The 20,926-nt window shown below is 41.7% G+C and overlaps 1 protein-coding gene across 2 annotated transcripts in view; it reads left to right on the plus strand.

Annotated features, from left to right (window-relative positions):
• LAMB4 (laminin subunit beta 4) overlaps positions 1-20,926 on the plus strand; it is a 95,098-nt gene that overhangs the window by 20,477 nt on the left and 53,695 nt on the right. For both annotated transcript variants that reach the window (XM_045565432.1, XM_045565433.1), the window contains exons 7-14: positions 1,078-1,141; positions 2,227-2,441; positions 3,540-3,660; positions 4,869-5,057; positions 10,038-10,217; positions 12,633-12,742; positions 14,906-14,985; positions 15,532-15,682. In XM_045565432.1, the coding sequence (XP_045421388.1) occupies positions 1,078-1,141; positions 2,227-2,441; positions 3,540-3,660; positions 4,869-5,057; positions 10,038-10,217; positions 12,633-12,742; positions 14,906-14,985; positions 15,532-15,682 (1,110 nt within the window). The remainder of the gene's footprint in view (positions 1-1,077; positions 1,142-2,226; positions 2,442-3,539; positions 3,661-4,868; positions 5,058-10,037; positions 10,218-12,632; positions 12,743-14,905; positions 14,986-15,531; positions 15,683-20,926) is intronic.

Raw genomic sequence — 20,926 nt, forward strand, 5'->3', positions numbered from 1 at the left:
AAAGGTAAGCTGGCGCTAAAATTTAAACTGGGCACCATGGCTCAGGACACCCCGAGGAAGGAACGCCCATTTCTAACCCTTGCAGAGGAGCCCTGCAGGCCAGCAGCAGCCCTGCCTTAGCTATCTCATTCTTGCGCTCTGTAAACCTGCAGTCCCCAACCAGTCTGCAGCTAGTTAGGGACTTGGCCACAGAGCTCCACTGCCCCTCTCCCCGGCCCCGCCCTGTCAGTGGCAAAATTGTCTTCCATGAAACTTAGGAAGGGGGCAGGGATGCACAGGAGGAGGTGAGAAGCAAGCAGCTTCATCTGTATTGACAACTGCTCCCCGTCACTCGTATCACCTTCTGAGCTGCCTCCCCTCCCCCCACATCCCGTGGAAAAATTGTCTTCCATGAAACCGGTCCCTTGTGCCAAAAAGGTTGGGGACCACTGCTGTAAACCACCACCCTAGAGGAATCTGCCAGGAACATCCCTCCGTGCAAGGCTGAGGACTGGCAGAGGGGCAGGGTGGGTGTGGGGTTGTGGGGGAAGGTACCATTTTATCAGGTAGAGCAGAAAGAATGGGTGACAGAAGGCAGCTCCAGAATTCTCTGCCAGATCCAAATTGATAATGGCTTACTGGTCCATCACTCCATCCCATCCCAGCCCAGGTGCCCTCTTTACCAGTCCTATTACCATTTCCGTCTATTTCTGCTTGTGCATAAACAGCCAAAAATGACTGATTAGTAACTTTTATTTGTACAAATGTATGGGGTACAATTGCAATTTTGTTACATGTATAGATTGTGTATTGGTGAAGACAGGGCTTTTAGGGTATCCGTCACCGGAATAGCATACATTGTACACATTAAGTCATTTCTCCCCATCCACCCCCCTCTCACTCTGATTAATTACTTATATTCATTTTTGTTCTCAGTACTTTCATTCATATGGTAACCCAAATGATAATCTGTATCCTATACCAAATGAGACCCAATGGCTCAGCCTTCTTGTAAGGTCAGGATCGCTGCTTTAAGACTGCATTTGACAATTATGTTTTGGGATAATATACTATAAATTACCTACATTTGTTTTACAGGTTGTTTTTAAAGTTTTGGATCCTAGCTTTGAAATTGAAAACCCTTACAGCCCCTACATCCAAGGTATGAATTCCCTTATATTTTTCACATTAACTCCTTTTTAAAAATTTTGTGTTTGGCATACTCCTTGTAATTGTGTTTCTTTTAAAAAAAACTTTTTAATTTTATTTTTAATTGATATATAACAATTTTACATATTTATGGGGTACATAGTGATGTTCCAATACATGTAATGTGTATTGATAACATCAGGGTAATTAGCATATCCATCATCTCAGAATTTATCATTTCTTTGTGTTGGAAACATTCACTATCCTCCTTCCAGCTATTTGAAACTATATAACATATTATTAACTATAGTCATCCTACAGTGGTAGAGAACACTTGAGCTTATTGCTCCTATCTAACCGTAATTTTATATACTTTACCAATCTCTTTCTGTCCCTCCCTTCCCCCTTCCATTCCCAGCCCCTAATTTCCTCTGTTCCACTTTTTACTTCTATGAGATCCACTTTTTTTTAGTTTCCACATATGAGTGAGAGGATGTGGTGTTTAACTTTCTGTTCCTGGCTTATTTTGCTTGACATAATGTCTTCCAGTTCCATCCATGTTGCCACAAATGGTAGGATTTCATTCTTTTTTTATAGATGAATAGTAATCCATTGTGTATATATACCACATTTTCTTTATCCATTCATCTGTTGTTGAAACACCTAGGTTGATTCCATATCTTGGCTATTGTGAACAGTACTGCAATAAACATGGAGGTGCAGATGCCTCTTCAATATACTGATTTTCTTTCCTTTGGATAAATGCCCAGTGGTGGGATTGTTGGCTCATATGGTAGTTTTTTGAAGAACCTCCATACTGTTCTCCATAGCGGCAGTACTAGTTTGCATTCCCACTGTAGGAGTGTCCCCATTCCTCTACCATACTCCAGCACTCTTGCCTCCACACTCCAGTCAAATCTTAGGTGTTTATTCATTGCTTTGGTCCCTTCTTGTGCACCTGGCATCTCTAGTCAGCCATCTTGCTCTGTAATTGCATGTCTATAGGCATTGAGGGGCTATCTGTCAAGGAGGGTGCCTTGAACTGACACAGCTGGTGTGCACTTTGATTCATTATTTTCATTATTTTCCTTTGTGTAGACCTTGTGACATTGACAAACCTGAGGATAAACTTTACCAAACTCCATACCCTTGGGGATACTGTGCTTGGAAGGAGGCAAAATGATTCCCTTGATAAATACTACTATGCTCTGTACGAGATGGTTGTTCAAGGAAGCTGCTTTTGCAATGGCCATGCCAGTGAATGTGGCCCTACGCAGCAGATGCGGGGAGATGTGTTCAGCCCTCCTGAAATGGTGAGTTATGAACCCAAAAAGCAGTTGGCTCTCTGCCTGCCTTTCACTGTCCTGGTGCTAAGTGTAGATCAGATACTCTATGTGGAGATCAGAGAACCAGAGTGCCAGCTTTGCGTTGAAGCAGGTGTCATTCAACCTAGCCCGGCAGGCCAGTGGCCTTCCAGTTCCTCTAGACAGAGGTCCTTCTGGATTCTGCCTCATATGAACATCATTGAACTCCTGAGCAGAATTTATAATTTATGATTTCAAGATAGTCTACTTTGCCTTCTTTTTGCTTGTTTTGTAGAGAATAGAAATTTGTCAAGGAGGAACTATAATTCCACATTCATTCTCTTGCAAAAATTTACTGAAGGCCCATTGTGTGCGAGGTCCTGTGGTCAATGCTAAGGTGTTTCAGCGATATCTGATATTGTAAAAATGGTCAATCCAAGTAACATTTTTACACTATGAATGTCTGTGTTTTAATACTATAGATCTCTCTCATTTTGAGGAATAGCCTTAAAAGATTAGTGTAGTAGAAGAATTGTATTTTTATGCAGAGCCCCAAGATGTGTCTACTAAAAAAATTTAAACTACTTATTAGGTGTAATGATATAAGGCTTGGTGTTGAGGCTATTGGACCTTCCCACTCCACAGCCTTTCACTGGACATAGAGCTTCTCTCTTTGAATGTGGGCCATTTAGAGCATTTTGTGAGAATCCAAAAGAATCACATGCCTTTCTTCAGCTTCCTTCCCCTCTCTAACTACCTGTTTTCCCGTATGTTCCTAAACCACCCCTGACACCCCCCACCCACACAAACCCCCCCACCCCATCCTGTCCCTCATTTTACCAAGGGCTGCAATGTGCTGCCCTGGAACTAGAATTCAGAAATGCCAAAAAAATATGTTGTCACTGAATATATCAAACTTTTAAAAATTTAAAAGCTAGTTAAGTAAATAATAGAAGATAATCAAGGTTGGTATTGTAACTTACACATGGGAAACTAAGAATGAGAGAGGCCCCGTGGCCCTGGTATTTCATTTTCCATTTGAAGAACCCCAACATCTTCAAAGATAAGCCCTCTTTGAATTCTCTTTTTCCTTACTGCACAATGCAGGTCCATGGTCGGTGTGTCTGTCAGCACAATACAGATGGTCCAAACTGTGAGAGATGCAAGGACTTCTTCCAGGACGCTCCTTGGAGGCCAGCTGCAGGACAGCAGGACAACACTTGCAGACGTGGGTGAAAATAAGTTCTCTGCATAAACTGAGTGTAAACTTATCTCAAAGAACACTTAATGCATTTTTGTGGGGCTGCAGGCACCAAAGTAGTGAAGCTATGGCGCCCAACTCCACCGCTTCCTAGTGTGATACCCTGATATCTCTCACATGGGGGAATCACCAACTTCTCAAATTCTCACACCACAAATTAACTTTCATTTTAAGAATGAAGCGGTATGAATGTTGCGTGGCACCCTGCAAGAAGAGGGACAGAGCCATGGAATGGCAATGGCAATGGGGACCGTGCAACTCCAAGAATTTGGTGAACACTAGATTTGGTGCAGAAATCTCTGCCGCCTTCCTGAATAACCACACATTCCACAAACACGACCTTAAACCCATCTGTAGGATAATACTAGAAATAAGGTCCAGGATTGAGTTTGACAGGCTATTGTATTTTTAAATTAAATATTTAGGTGAACAAGATGTTTTCATTTTGAGTAATATGTTTGCTGCCTCTGAATTTTTGATGAACTTCCAAGCAAACTTGTTATTCTTCCCAGTCTTGGGAAAAATAGGATTTAAGGGAATGAAAGGTCTCTAGAAGAGCTCTAATGAAAAACCCCATCTGTGAGAGTCACAGTAAAGGAGACCAAGCAAGATGCAGCCTGGCCCTTGCTGGGAAAAAACCAACAAGACAAAGAGCATAGACATAGAGCAGACGTTACCATGAAGACAAACAAATGTCTCCAGACAGACTGCCTCCCCCTCAGTCCTCTGGCTGACCCCAGATGAGAGAAGAGTGACCTGCAGCTCTTGCTGCTCTTCTGCCCTATGGAAGGAGAGAGGCCGGGTGGCCTCAGCTCTGACATCTTATCTGAGAATCTCAGAGCATGCAGAATATTGCAGTAAATTCTGACAAAGCATAGGTCGGTAGAAGTATTCTTTATTACGAGACCCTACCATAAATACTGCACTCTACGGCTTCTAGAGCACCTAAATGGTTTTTTGTTGTTGTCCACTGGATTTTTAAAAACTACCTATTAAACGTTTCAGGAACACATTTTATATAAAACACACGAGCAGACTCAAGGCGCTAAAAAGACCCTCTGTGTACTTGGTGCGTGTACACAGAGCGGCGGGAGGTGGCGGAGGACGAGCAGGTCCGTGGCCAGCGGCCCTGAGGCCGGGGCACAGCTCTCGGTGACTCTCCTCTCCTCTCGCAGCGTGTAGCTGTAACGGCCACTCCGACCGCTGTCACTTCGACATGGCCGCGTACCTGGCGAGCGGCGGCCGCAGCGGGGGCGTGTGCGAGGACTGCAGGCACCACACCGAGGGCCAGCACTGCGACCGCTGCAGGCCGCTCTTCTACAGGGACCCCCGCAGGGCCGTCTCCCATCCCTACGCGTGCGTCCGTAAGTCCCGCCGCGACCCTGTCCGCTGTCACAGCTGGGTCTCCCTCAGCCGCCAGCCCGCGCTGCTTAACAGCACCTCCAAACTTCCCGGGGGAGTGGGGGATTGCTTAACAGCACCTCCAAACTTCCCGGGGGAGTGGGGGATTGCTTAACAGCACCTCCAAACTTCCCGGGGGAGTGGGGGATTGCAAACTCTTCCGCTGTCAGAGCTCTTCCCGCAGACCAGCTGATCCACATCCTCCACGTCCATCCCGCTAGTGTGGCAGGAGGGGCTGATGCGGGGGAATCGGGAAATCGTTCTGGATTCCACCAGGATGCCACGGACATCCTGAGTATCCTGGAAGTCAGCCCAGAGAAGTGATTAAAGTAGTGAGATTGGCTAACACATTTGAGTGAGGGGACGTATTTACCTTACAATCAATCAATCAACCTTTAAAAATCTTTTACCTTTAATCTCAACTTTTAAAAATGAAATATTCTAACCGTATACAAAATAATAGAGAACAATATGATAAACACCCTTATATCCACCACCAGCTTTGTTCAAACTTAATATCTTAGGACTTTCTTTAACAAAGTAAGACAGGCACTGTTGATGTAGCCGGTGTACCTCTGTCCCTACTCTCTTTGCTAGAGGTAAAAGCTCTCGTGTATTAGGTATTTATCATTACTGTGCTTGTTTTTACACTTTCACATATGTTTTTATTCAAAACATTATATGTTGGCATGTTTTCAAACTTCAGATAAATGATACATGTTGTATATATCCTTCAGCAACTTGGGTATTTCATGCAACTTTATATTTTTGAGATTTTTCCATATCAGGTAGCCCTAATTCTTCCACTTAAATTTCTATATAGAATTCCTTTCTATAAACATGACAAAATTTATTTGTCTATTTTTCTTCTGATGCTACAATAAACATTCTTATATATGTGACCTTAGGGCACATGTGCAAAAACTGTCCCTAAGAGACATACCTAGGAGAATAATTTCTAGGCCATGGGGTATGGATTTCTTTAAACTGATTAGATAATACTGAATTGTTCCCTAAGTGGGCATGCTGATTACCACTCACACCAATAGTGTTTGAGAGTTCCTGTGGCTCTATATCCTTGCTAACACTTGGTTTTCTCAAACTTCAATTTTTGCTAATTTTGGTTTTATTACGTTTTCATTTTTGTCAATGAAATGGTATCTCATTGGCTTAATTTGCATTTCCATGCAGGACTGGGACTAGAGTGAGGCGAGGAAAATCCTTGGGTCCCACGATTTAAGGACTCATTCACTTTCAGGGTCATGGAAGTGCAAAGCTGACACTTGCCACTTGCACCAACCTGAGAGTGAGTCCCTTCTTAAATTTTGTGCCTTGGGCATCTTGCTAGCTCACTCTCATCCTATCACTGCTGTACATTATTGCCCAGATAAATACTCCAATCTAATTTCAAATACCCAGAGTCAGTAACTGGGTCTGAGATTGTATTCTACTTGCAAAACTAAGACGTTAGCCTGTTATTGTTTCATGGATACTGGCAGAAGATGTGAAACTCCTGGGCCAAAAATAAAAGACTTTATAACATATGGCATACCAAGCAACAAGATCATTGTATTGTCCTGGGTTCCCATGTCCCCAAGTCCCATAGGAGGCAACACAACGTATACCATGTGGATACTGCACACTTAGTGATTTTACATCACAGTTGGAGAACACTGAGCTTGGAGGGTTCGTTGATTGCTTTATAGCAAGTGGAAGCCAGCCTGCTTTTTGTCTGGGGGAAGATGCTACCTCATGTCTCAAGGTTGCTTGCTGCAAAGACAACCCTGAGAAATGGCCTGGGGAAAGATCAGGCAGGGCCTTTCACAGTCGGCACCCAGCAGCCATGGAGGACTGCTCCTCCCTGTACCAGGATCCGGCCTCTTAGGCTGTATCATCAATGTAATGTTAAGGTGGAGTGGGAGGGTGTCTGCTATAAAAAAACGTAACTTCAAATTTCATATAATCATGACACACAAAATGAAGTCTTATACAAAAGTAATTCAGTAACCATCTGAATACATTCAGTGTCCTGGATTCCAAACTTTAAATGATCACAATATAGAAAAAGCATCAATGAGGTGTTTTTGCTCAGATTATTTAGTGGATATCTCATTTCATAAAATTTATCTTACATGACTTGTTCAAAATTGATATTAAGAACTGTATTCTCAGAAAATATGTTTCTTTAGAGCAATTTCCTGTCTTCCAATTTTTACCAGAATCTGTAATCATACACACCTTCTGTTCTTTTTTGGTTGTTTTTGTTTATTTGTTTGTTTGTTAGAGACAGGATCTTGCTCTGTTGCCCAGGCTGGAGTGCAGTGGTGCGATCATAGCTCACTGCAATCTCAGATTCCTGGGCCTTGGTCTCCCCAGTAGGTGGAACTATAGATACATGCTACCATGCCCAGATAATTTTTTTTTTTTATTTATTTTTTGTAGAGACAGGGTCTTGATATTTTGCTCAGGCTGCTCTTCAACCCCTTGCCTCAAGCCATCCTCCCACCTCCGCCTCCCAAAGTGTTAAAATTACAGGCATAAGCCACCACTCATTGGCCAACACCTTTTATTGTTTTAAAAGCTCTGAATTTACAAAAGAAGTTGAAATTGCTCTCTTGGGTAGAGTCAGGAAAACATGGTGTTTTGAAACAGATAATCTAGGAATCTGGAAAGAGATTTTGAAATAATAAACCAAATATTTTGAACAAATCAGCCAGTCTTTTTCCTTAAGAACAACTTAGTATTAAGTTGACAGTGCTTTTGAAAGAAACCAAGGAAAGAAAACTTGTACACCTGATATGAAATTAAGAAGTCATTCTAGAAAATAAAAAAAAAGAGAAAAAAACAAAAACAAAAGAAGATTAAAAAAAGAAAAAAAAGTCATTCTTTGTAAACAAGGAATTTTTCCATAAAAGGCAGATGAGGAGCTTACAACAAACTCTGGTCACCAGACTCCCCAGTTTCCTCCAGGTTACCTAAGCACGTGTTTATGTCTCTGTATACAGATGATGTGTATTAAGAAGATTGACTAGCATTCTCATATAAATTGTCCCTAAGTTGTCCTTGTTTAAACCTAAATATTTACATAAACAGATTCCAGGCATAAGAGTTGACTAATTTGGGGTTTTCTACAATTAACACAGTTAAATTTGATACAGAAAAACAAAGATTTGGTAGACTCAACCACTGATAATAAAGTTGGCTGGAACTAAATTATGTGACAGCAAGAGGTTTTATTGGACTTCTAAAGGCTGTGACACAGGTTTTATTGGACTTCTGAAGGCCTTACGTAAGTTTACTTTTACTTATTTCCAAGTAAAGTTACTATCTACCCTCTCACATCCCTTTCCCAGAGGATACTTCTGTGCATAATTAAATTATACTCTGGGACTCAATACTGATCCTTTGGAATATCTCCAAAATAAAGCTAAGCTTTTTCCTTTTGGCAGCTTCTAAAATGAATCCAGCTTATTCCCTTCTTTCTAGAAGCAACTGGATTTAATTAAAAGAAAATTGTGGTTTTTCTAAACTAAACAGAATCCAATGCTGTTTTTCCATAGTAAGATTTTATCACCAGTCACAAACCAGTAACAAGCAATTGAAACTTGAAAGATTCTGTCAGACAGCTAAGCCTGTTTGCTTCCGTGACTCCAAACAACTGGTTAGACTGGATTTTTTCCACTAAACTCGCTAACCTAAATGGCTGTTATATTGACATAGACTTGAGAGTTTTTTTAGTAATCCAAAGCAAACGTGTATAAATGTGAACATGATTGTTCCTTAGAATCAGGATATTAATTTTTTATGTTTATTGCATTTCTTAAAAGCAGAATCCCTTGGAAACACAGGACACAAAGGTACAAGAGACCCGGGTGGCCATCTAATGCCCACGAGCACACTTGTCCTCTATGCCAAAGCCACAAGTGCCATTTCAGCGTCTACCGGATACCTCCAATGATGAGGGGCTCACTGCCGTATTGGGCAGCCCTCACTGTTACAGAGTTCTTCCTCATCCTCAATCACTTGCTACTTGTTGTGACTTCTACACTCTAGTCCTTGTCCTACCCTCTGGAATTAGTCATACTATCAGCATTCTTTTTCATATGACATACCTTCCTTGAGATGTTCACATTTCTACTTTTAAAAAAAATGGGGTTGCTACTTTTGTTGCTCCTCTGCTACAGGTGACTGTTCATTCCATTTTTCAGAATCTCTTCACCCAAGCTTTTATCCCAGCAGCAGATTTCCAAAAAGAGAACAAGGACATGAATACCTCTTATTGTTCCCTCCCTTTCTTTCTTACAGGTGTTCCTTCCAGGAAGAATCAAAAAGAATGTCACTTTTCCTGGTGACATGTTTTTCTGTGGTAGAGAAGGAAAGACTTCCCTTTTAACTATGTTTCAGAGCTTTGGTAGACATTTTCTGTGATTTCTCTTTCTTTCTCACATCCCTTGTAATGATACAAATATGTCATTACAACATCCCACTCTTGTCTCTTAGCCTTATTTTCACCTTTAGAGTTGTTTTCTTTTGTTCAATCTATTTTTAGGTGAAATTTATACCAAAATTAACCATTTTAAAATGAACAATTCACTGGCACAATGTCATGCAACCACCACCTCTATCTCGTTCCAAAACATTTCGTCATCCCCAAAAGAATCATTCTATTCCTAACATCCAGTTTTCATAATAGAAGTCTTCCTCTGGTCCTCTGACTTTTGAATCATTTGAAAGTCTTTTAAGATATAGATGTGTGGAATTATTCAACATTTTCCAAGGCCAGAGATCTGGGATACATTTCCAAACAGCTGGTCTAATTATTTAAACATACTTAATTATTTAAACAAAGTAAGATAGTTATAGTGTGGGTAAAATGCTATGCTTATATTTCAGGATTCCCACGATTTGCAACTAACTGAGACAATACATGTCTGTGTTCCCAGCTTGTGAATGTGACCCTGATGGGACCGTATCTGGTGGCATTTGTGTGAGCCACTCTGACCCTGCAGTGGGATCTGTGGCTGGCCAATGCCTGTGTAAGGAGAACGTGGAAGGAGCCAACTGCGACCAGTGCAAGCCCAACCACTATGGCTTAAGCGCCTCCGACCCCCTGGGCTGTCAGCGTAAGTCCACAGGGGCTGGGCCGCCAACCACGACACATTTTAAAAGCTGGGGTTGTCTCTGTCAGCCCATAGAATTGGGTAATTGTAAATACATAAGAGTCCCCTGCCAGCCTTTGGGTTTTAAAAAGTGATACAGTAACTTCTACAAGTTTTAGGAACTTAGTGGAGAACTTTGTTCCTTGGTTTGCTGAGTTTATCATAAACGTCCGGCAGGGGCTGTTCACATTTCTCCCCCTGGAACAAACAGGGAAAGTGTCAAGAATTGTAATGCCAAGTTGTGAAACCTTTAGAAAAATGGCCCCCACTAGGACTCTACATACAAATTCATTAAATTGTATTATACATTTCTGCAAGATTGATGTCTTCTTAGGCAATTTTCAAGTGGTGGTTTCTTTTCTTTTTATTTTTTTAATTATTTTTTCTCTTTCTTCTCACACCCCTCCTAGTATTGGTCCATGTGTTGTCTGACAAAGAAAAGAAATAAGTTAAAGAGCCAAGGGGAGGGGAAGGCTGGAGGGGAAATAGAAAAAAAAACCTCAGCAGTTTTCTGAGGCCAAATGGGCAGACCCTTGGCTATAGGATCACAGAAGTTCATAGCTGCTTGGGGCCTCATGGAGCTGCAGATTCCTCAGGGAATCTGAGTAAATAATTCCATCTGGTCACAGGATCATGCTCCATATGTTTGCCTGTGTAAGGAAGTATGGATTATTTGCATGTTTAGAGAGCATCAGGCTGAATCTTTCTGTAATAAAATGTTCTTCTTGGTTTGGTGGCAAAATGAAATATCATGAGAATGAATAATACAGTTAAACCGATTTCCCATCACACCTTTCAACACTCCACACATCTTCCTTGTTCGCTGACTAACCCGATGTCCTCCAAGAACAGGCTAACATTATTTTGTTTTGTTTGTGTTTGTAACAGCTCTCTTGAGATATAATTCATGTACCATACAATTAACCCTTTAAAGTATACAATTCAATGATTTTGAGTATATTAAAAGTTTTGTAACTATCACCGCGATCAATTTTAGAACATTTTTCTCACCACAGAAAAGAAACCCCACTTCCGGGTATAAACCCCAAAGAACTGAAAGCAGGGTTTTGAAGAGAGATTTGTACACCCATATCCATAGCAGCAGCATTCACAATGGCCAAAAAGTGGAAGTGACCAAGTGTCCACTGATGGGTGCTAGATAAGCAAAATGTGGTCCATATACACAATGAGATATTATTCAGTCTTGAAGGAAATTCTGACATATGCTTCAACATGGATGACCCTGAAGGATATTATGCTAAGTGAAAGAAGCCAGTCACAAAAAGACAGATGCTATATAATTCCACTTGTTTGAGGTACCTAAAGTAGTCAAAATCATAGAGAGAGAAAGTAGAATGGTGGTTGCCAGGGCTTGGAGGAAAGAGGAATGGGGAGTTATTGTTTAATGAGCACAGTTTCAGTTGTGCAAGATGAAAAGAATTTCAGAGATTGCTTGCACAACATGTGAATGTACTTAACACAACTGAACTGTATACTTAAAAATGATTAAGATGATAAATTCTATTTTTTTTTAATTTTATTTTAAACCCCATACCCTTTTAGCTACCACCTCCCTATATCCCATTCTTCCAGCCCTAGGCAAACACTACTCTACTTTTCTGTCACTATAGATTTTCCTATTATGGACATTTCATACAAATAGAATCCTATAAGGTCTTTTGAGACTGGCGTGTTTCAATTAACATAATGTTCTAGAGGTTCGTCTGCGTGGTAGTTTATATCAGTACTTCATTTTTTATTGTTGAATAATATTCCATTGCATAGATATATCACATTTCATTTGTTCACTCATCAGTTGATGGACATTTGAGCTGTGTCCATGAACACTGGTTTTCCTGCAGGAGAAGGAAATACCCTGCTCTAGTAGCATAGCTTCTTAGACTTCACAATGCAAGCAGGACTCAGAGGAGAAAAAGGAGGGGGAGAATAAAGAGAAAAAGTTAACAAGGTAGTAAGAGAGAAAAGAGAAAGGGGAATGATAGATGCATCTGCCAGAAAAGAAGCCGTTGATAATAACTGTGACACTCAGAAATTCTTGCTCCGGAGTCACACGACCTGGTCAGCATCACTCAGGATAACTGTGCCAGTACTCCAGCTTGCACAACTTGCTACTTACTTGTCTCCTCCTAATTGCCATCCAGCAGAACTAAATCAGGCTCTGGAAGGGTCTGACACAGGATTTCCTGTGCAAGGTTATCGGCAGTACCATAATCATGCAGCCAGGCAGACAACGAACCTGGCAGGGCAGGCTGTTCTGTGTTATTGTGGCCATGCTTTTTGTGTGGTATGAGCTATTAGGGGAATTGACAAGAGCGGAGGAATTAAGAATGAGAATAGCTGTGTATGCTGTGCTTTCAGCCTGCAACTGTAACCCCCTTGGAAGTCTGCCACTCTCGACCTGTGATGTGGATACAGGCCAATGCTTGTGCCGGTCATATGCCACTGGACCACGCTGCGATGAATGCGCTGTACGTATTTGCCTACAATTTTGCTTTTATAAAGTGATGCAGAGTTCTGTGGCCATTGCATAGAAGAGACTTGGCCTTGTTAACCTCTTTCCTTGTCCTATTGTATTTCAATACTTCTGTGGTATGAGTATTTAACTACAGAAATAGGCAAACGTCAGCCTCCCCCGACCCCTGCAGAGAGCTGGCTATTAAACATTTACCAGCACAGCACTGATTTGGACTGAACCAACCCAGGCACAGATGTCAATGGGCCTACCCATTGTTTCCTGAAAGTGCCAAGCAGTAAAACAGAAGAGCATTCATCTGCCCACTTTTTTGGCCCACCAGACCATGAGGCCTTTCTTCTGTCTGTTGTACACAATCCCTACCTTTCCCTGCTTAAAAAATATTTTGGATGAGCTCTTTAAAAAAAAAAAAAAAAAACAGCAACTGAGGTTTAAATGTATTTCAGATTCCTGTGGGAAATAAACTCTTGGATTTCTCACAGACTTCACTAAACACACGAGCATGTATGTTCTAAAATTAGTAAAATGAAACCATTTTACTCCAAAAGAAATATGTCATGCAATGGGGGAGCTCAAACCCAACTCTCTTCTTTGTTCTCCAATCTTGGCAGCCCACCATGACATTTTAGAAAGGAAAAACAAAACAAAAAAAAACTTAACCTAATAAAAGAACAGTGACCTTGATGTGTCTGAAGAAATGTAGCTGATAAATAAGAAACATATGCCTATGAGGACATCGTTTTGTGCTAATAGTTTAAGTCATTTTAGTAAAAACAGGTTGGGACAGAGAAGGTGGGGAACAGAAGTAAGGAAGGACAAATGAAGAAGGGGCTCTGTGTGAGACAGGTCAGGGATGGAATAGTTTTACATAAAAGAGGCAGGTTGACCACACCAATCTCTGTCACACAAAGAAGGGTGCATAGTTGGTCACAGGATCAACAAAGATACCAAGTCAGAAAATTCCAGACAAACCTTCAGCTCAGGCTGACTTTTTTCACTGGCTGGCTAACTGTTATGTGTGCAATGCAGACTCAGTTTTACCTGCAGGAGGGAAATAGCTGGGCAGGGGCCGCCCCATGGGGAACTGTCCATCCCAGCTAAGCCCGGGCACCCACGAGGTGCTCCAGATCCACGTGCATCCGATGCTGTCCTGGGTCTGGCCTGAGGTGGCCAACAGGACAGCAGACTGTGCGTGGCCTGGAGGGAGTTTTCACAGTCACATCCTGAGGGAAGCAGTTTATGTGCCTTTTTTTTTTTTTTTTTTTCTCTTAAACTGAGGTTTGGTTTTGGGAGAAAAATCAAAAGTCCTTTGTTTCATTGTGTCCAAAGACATCAATGTTTAATGTTTAAAATCTTTCTGAGTAAAATCAAGCATAGAATTTTGTCAAGATAACAAAAGGATATGCATACTTAACAAGACCATTTCAAATAAGAGTCTTGTGCTGACTAAAATCTAAATTTTATCAGAGCAAGTTAAATGAAGATTTGAAGGGGAAGTATTTTTCTGAGCATTCTATGCTAAATGTTATCAGACTTGAAAAATAGCTGTTTGTATCTCAGCAGCTATTTACATTGAATAACGGTCAAGATGTTGCAGTGATGAAAAAGTCTTCAACAACAGAGCTGACTCTCTCAGACGGGTTCACATTGTGCCAAACAACTGACTCTTAGAAGCAAATGACTCTACTAAATGGTGATATTAGTATATCTCCAAATCAGCTTGATTGATTTTTCTACCTCCAAACTCTTCAGAATTGTGTACATAAAATACCCGGAGATTGTTCTGGTAAGGGGACCTATCAGTTTTATTAAAGCACTTGCAGATAGGCTGGTAGAAGAACTTCTCCAGGAAGGACTCAGTGACCCAGCTTGAGCATAAACTGATGCTGTTAGAGGAATCGTGTGGATTCCATGGCATTTCCACTGGACCCGATACATGGACAACCTGCCTGTTCCCTTTACTTCAAGTCCTGGAGCTGGGAGATGAGTCCACGGAGATCATTCACCAAGTGTGCAGTCAAGGAAGGCTGCTCTGTGATTGTTCAGGTTGTTTAGCTATGTGCTCTGTGGCAATTGCATTGTAGTGATTATCATATTACACCACAGAGCCCCAAGTATCTTTACAGCTGGAATCAACTGGCCCTTTTTTTCTCTGCAGGTTGGATACTGGGGCCTGGGAAATCATGTCCACGGATGTTCTCCCTGTGACTGTGACACTGGAGGTGCTTATTCTAACATGTAAGTCAGTAAAGTGAGTGATGAAATTCTATAGAAATAGTCCCTATTTTCACATAAAAGCACATTTTATTCTAATACGCTCATAGTCACAGGTGAAGAATTTTATTCCACGACAAGCAAAGATCTCGAGGTGTTAACCACAACTGCACTGATTTCTTTTACTTCAGATATTTCCAAGGGTGAGGTAGACAATCTTCCTGCCTGGGTATCCCACGAGCTGCTGGGATAGATACCTGGACACACGTGACTTGACCTGCCGAAAACACCAGCTTTTTGCCACCCTGTAAAGTGAGGCCCTAATGCTCTCGTTTCCCAGTTTTTAAAGCAGAACCAGAGAGCCACCGAGGAAAGAAGTGGCTGCCTGGATTCGTGTTCAAGACCAGTGTTGTTGAGCCCGTGGCTGCTCCGCATCCGCCCACAGGACTATTGATGGATCCATTCCAAGAATTGGTCCAAACTCGGGGGGCATTAGCCCAGCACCCCCACACCCTCATTTTACACTCACCTCCCTGTACGTTTTTTCGTGCTGAATTGTTTTTCCCTCAGGTGCTCACCCAAGGATGGGCAGTGTGAGTGCCGCCCACACATCGTTGGCCGCAGCTGCACCGAACCAGCCCCTGGGTACTTCTTTGCTCCTTTGCGTTTCTATCTCTATGAGGCGGAGGAAGCCACGCCGCTCCAAGGACTTGCGCCTTTGGTGCGTATTTCATTGACTCTCTGCAGACTTCATTTGATGGCACGTCAGTGAATACAGACAGCAACACTCGAGATCGTGGTTAAAATACCTAGAAAAGAGTGCTTTTGCCCACAGATGCAGATCACAGTAGAGTTTGTTGTATCTTGCAACTGCAGGTTATATAAATACTTGAGGGAAAAGTGTGTTTTGTCTCTTAGTATCCCAGTTCTGGCACAGAGCCTGGTGTATATATGTGACTTGGACCAAATTGTGATGAAAGAGTTTAGTCTTGCCCTTTCAGTGCAACCATCAGATAAAATAGATAAAATGTTGTTTTTTAGAGACAGGGTCCCGCTCTGGTGCCTAGGCTGGAGTGCAGCGTTATGATCATAGCTCACTGCAGCCTAGAATTCCTGGGCTTCAAGTGATCCTCCCACCTCAGCCTCCCTAGTAGCTGGGACTACAGGCACACGCCACCACGCCCAGCTAATTTGTTAATTTTTTGTAGAGATGGAGGTCTTGCTATGTTGCCCAGGCTGTTCTTTAACTCCTGGCCTCAAGTGATCCTCCCACTTTGGCCTCCCAAAGTGCTAAGATTATAGGCCTGAGCCACTGTGCCTGGCCCTAAAATAGGTCTATTGAGCATCTACTTTTCTGTCTTCCCCATGACACTCTAAGCTATAAAGGAGGGAGTGGAATGTGTATGGCATTCATCATTGTTGCACTAGTGCCTAACACAGTGTGCCTGACACGTAGTAGGAGCTTTATGGATATTTGCTAATGAATGAATGAATAAAGTATATAAGGTAGGTTCTCAAGAGTGTGACTCCAGCCACAGACAGGAATATGCAAAGGAAATATAAGTCAAGGTAAAGGTCTTTAAGGAGAGAAAGCACATGGAAATCTGTTCTAAAGACAGGATTTGGATAGATAAAGAAAACAGGGAAACCCATTCCAGGTTTCTATGACCAAGTTGCTCCTGGAATCTCTTTCCTGTCTGGGCACTGTTGGTGGGAAGGAATGAAAATAGGAGGCTTGGAATTTGCTCTTTTACTGATTGGAATTGAGGCAAGAGCATGCGACTTTCACTGTCCCTACTTAGACGTACACCTGTGGTGGGTGGAATCAAAATGAAGCAATCCTAAGTCCGGATTCTTCTTCATGGTCTTTAATATTGCATCTTTATGATGGTGGCCAAAAAGATAACTTTTGTAAAGAAACATTGGTAGTTATATCTTAAGCCATAACTAGTTCCCATTTTTTAGATAAGAAAATACAAAAAAACCCCATAATTTTCTAAAACAGAAGAACTGTTACTTAACATGTATTCAGTATAGCTGTGTGGGGCAGCACCCACCCACAGCACACACTGAATAAATGTTTATCCTGTTATCAATTAAACAGGATAGTATTGAGAACGCTAACACAGCTCTGAACCAGGGCTTATGAGTAGAGTGTCTGTAACAACGTTGGTTTCATTTGTTAGCAGGTCATGTCCCTCATGACATGAATCCTTATTACTCCCTCCATAGCTTAAAGAAAAATATCGAGGATACAGAATAGCTTTAAAGGGCAAGTTAAACATTCTTAAAAGATTGGAGAGTAATGCCTATGACAAAAGAAAGGAAATTCAAGGTGGGATTGATATTGGATGCTTAAAAGGCAATACTGTGAATAATTTCCTCCTCTGCTAAAGACATTATCTTTAATTGTATTAGAAAAGATGTAGGAACTATTTAATTATTTGCACATTCATTTAACAATTTTTGGTATGCTTTCGATGCTATCACTGCTGTTGTTGTATTATGATTTCATTTATTTACTGCTCTGTGATTCACACTTTATATACATTATCTCATTTAACTCTCCAAACAACCTAAGTATTATCATTCCTAATTTCCAGATGAGGGAAAACGTTAGCAAGGTTAAGTAATTTGCCCAAAGTCATATACCTGGTGGATAGTGGTGGTGGGGAGAGTGGTCCCGGATTGAAATCCAGGTGCACCTGGTTTCAAAACTCTTACCCTTGTTCCAGGCTAAGGACAGTATAGCAAAGGATTAGTTAGGGTCCCTGGTCCAGGGAGTTTTTACTATAGCTAGTACATTTACATAGCTCAAGATGGCAGAGGATGGGCCGTGCCATATGACAAGGAGAGTCAATAAGTGTGTTAGGATTTCAGAGCCAGGAGTGATGCCTTATAAATGGGCTTAACACAAAGGTAGAATAATGTAGCCAGAGACTTGAAAACAGCATGATTGCGATTGGTGAAATAGATGAGAAGACAGTCTAGCCAAAGTCTTAAAAATAACAGCTCAGAAGAGAAACAATACAAGTATATTCACAGTTAGAGCAGGGAGTTTACATAGGGAAGAAGTATTGGAAAATAAAATTACACTCTCCTACTCAGGAGGCTAAATTTTATTCTTTGGGCAATGAGAACTCATTGAAGCTTTCTGAGCAAGAAAATGGAATGATGTCAAGAAGACTGTTCTCAGTGTTCATGCAAACTTAATCTAACAGAAGTGAAGCCCAGGTTGGAGGGAAGAGCCGTCTGCAATAGTCTAGACGGGAACAGATAAGGATCTAAGTGAAGTGGTAGCAGAGAGAAGAGAAAGGTTGCAGATGGAAACAGGAAGGAACATAAAACCAAGACTGCATCTTATGAATAATTGTTTTAATACTCTAATTGGAGAACAAAGAAGAATTACAATTAACTTCCCTGGTGGCTCTTCCAAAAGCAGTGTATACCTTTGCTACTGAAAATGCAGTCTGCTGACCAGCAATATTGAATCACCTGGGAGCTCATTAGAAGCTCAGACCTACCTTTAGGCTACTGAATCAGGCCTGCATTTTAACAAGAGCCCCAGGTGATTCCTGTGCAGTTGGGGAAGCACTGGTTTACTTTCTTACAGGAACAACTTGTAGAGGAAATGTGGTTTAAAGTCACAACAAGCTAATATTGATTGAATTTAAGATAGTATAGAATTTAATGTAGTACAGTATAAATGCCAATTCCATAGTATATATTTTCTACATAGTATCAGTGAAATAGTTTATAATTTTGTGTTACAAGATGAACACAGTGGTGGAAGAAAGGGACACAGGGACATAATCCTAGAACGGCCCATCCAAAGGGTCCTCACCAGAGAGGCCTGGGAGCTGCGCAGAGAGCATGGCTGAGGGGCAGAATAGTAAATGCTGAAATAAACCAGGTTGCTGAAGCAGGCTGCAGCTGTCCTCCAGGCTGCACGCTCATGACAAACAACCAGGGTGCCTGTAAAATTAAAAATCTTTTCTATAAAACCAACAGTATTTCCATTGACCGGGGAGATACCAATATCCAGGATGCAGTGAAAACTGGGAAACGGAACAACTGGAGATTTTCACTGGGTTGGCAACTGAGTGACTAAGGGAAAGATAAAAAAGAAAATCCCATAAAAACCAGTGTTTTAAGGAAATCAGAGTTGCATGAATGCGATTTCCCTCTCATTTAGTTTGGCTGGTGGAATTTGGCTATCCTGAAAGCACCTCTCATGTGAACTTGTAAAACCAAAATCTACAAACAGAACTGGGCTGGAGAAAGTTACACTGTCTGCTAATTTTTTGAATTTCTATGCCATGTCTGTTGTTGGTTTTCTTCAACTTCCTTCTTGACATCTAACATTTAAACATGGCATTTATACTTTTTTAAACATCACAAAACCAGTATGTAAGAATTGAATGTTTTCCCAGTTTAGGATTTTACTAGGATACTTTAAAAAGAAAACCCAACGTACAGTCTTAGGACCACCAAAAATTTCCCCATTTTCACAAAAAAAACAAAAAATTATAAATTGTCTGCATTACTTCTTCCAATGAGAATCATGATTACCTGGAATTGATACTTTTGATGGTTATATTTTAACTGTCTTTTCTTTTTAAGATATTAGCAACAGCTTGGCCTAAATGTGATGTGTATTTCCAGCAACAAGGAAATGATTTCATAATTGACAAAGGAAACATAATACTGAAGAGAAACCAGAAGCAAAGCCTACATGCTGGCGAGCAGAGTGAGGTAAACCATTTATTAATGGCTGCCGTGACACGCCATGATGAATAACACACTTAGAGCCTGCCTGGCCTGTGTGAGCGCTCACAGTAAGCTCTTGTTACCCTCATGAACAGAAATGGAGGGGAGGAAGAGCCAGCTCAGAGTAATTAGAGCCTCTGGGGAAAACGTCAATAGCTTTAATTCTTTTCAAAACGAAAATTTCTAGAAAGCTGGGCTCTGCAGGGTTGGTGAGTCAGGCGCTGGGAATTCACAATTTCTAGTCATTTTAGTGAGGAGAGGTAAAGTGCTGAGCAATGGCCCCACTACTAACTGGAGAAGAAAAGATAAGCTGATGGCCAGTGGGATGATGCTGTGGCCATGCCTTGGACTCCAAGGCAGTTGAGGTTGGTCAGTACTGGTGTCAGTGCCAGAATGATGCCACCTCCCCAAGGCCTGGCTCCCAATGGCTTCAGGAGCCCAAGGAGTCCTGAAGACCTTGTGACCATCGAACTATTATTCATGCAAAGTAGTGACTGCCGTAGGCCTGTTTGTTCATTGGTCCATTGCTTCATTTATCAGTTGCGCTGAGATCTTTATTGAGCATTCCCTGGTATATATGCACAAATGGCTGTGCTGGAGCAGTGAGTGAAAGCACACCTGGTTGTCTTGTTCACAAACCCAGCACCTGAAACAGTTCCTTACACATAAGAGACCTTCCTGAGTGAGTGAAATGGTTGAATGAATGAAAACAGAAACACTGGCCTGCCCTTAAGCTTGTTGTGGAGGAAATGAGTCCTATTCACACACATCTACTGCATGGCAGGGCGGGTTAAGCATCATAAAAGAGCCACATATAACGTGACATGGACCTCAGATGAAGGAGAAGTACCTCCAACTGAGAGGGTCAGAGTTCCTGCTGCATGGTCCGCACACACCCATCATCATGGCTGTGCTCTTTCTTGTCCTTGTTTCTGTGGCCACGCCACATCCCTGTTCCCACGCCACCTCCCCATGAAGGCTTCTCTGACTTTCTAGGCTGGAAGTAGCTCTATTCAAGCTGAACTCCACCTAAGAGAGCACATTGGGGAATGGGTCACTATTGACTTCCTCTTATCCCTGTGGCACGGATCAATGATCCTCAAATTTGACTGTGTATAAATATCACCTGAGAATTTGTTTAAAATGTAGATTCCAGGGCCTGAGCCTGGAGATGCCACATCAAGGAATCTGAGCC

Source organism: Lemur catta, chromosome 11, assembly GCF_020740605.2.
Source record: "Lemur catta isolate mLemCat1 chromosome 11, mLemCat1.pri, whole genome shotgun sequence".
In the NCBI taxonomy this organism is placed as follows: domain Eukaryota; kingdom Metazoa; phylum Chordata; class Mammalia; order Primates; family Lemuridae; genus Lemur; species Lemur catta.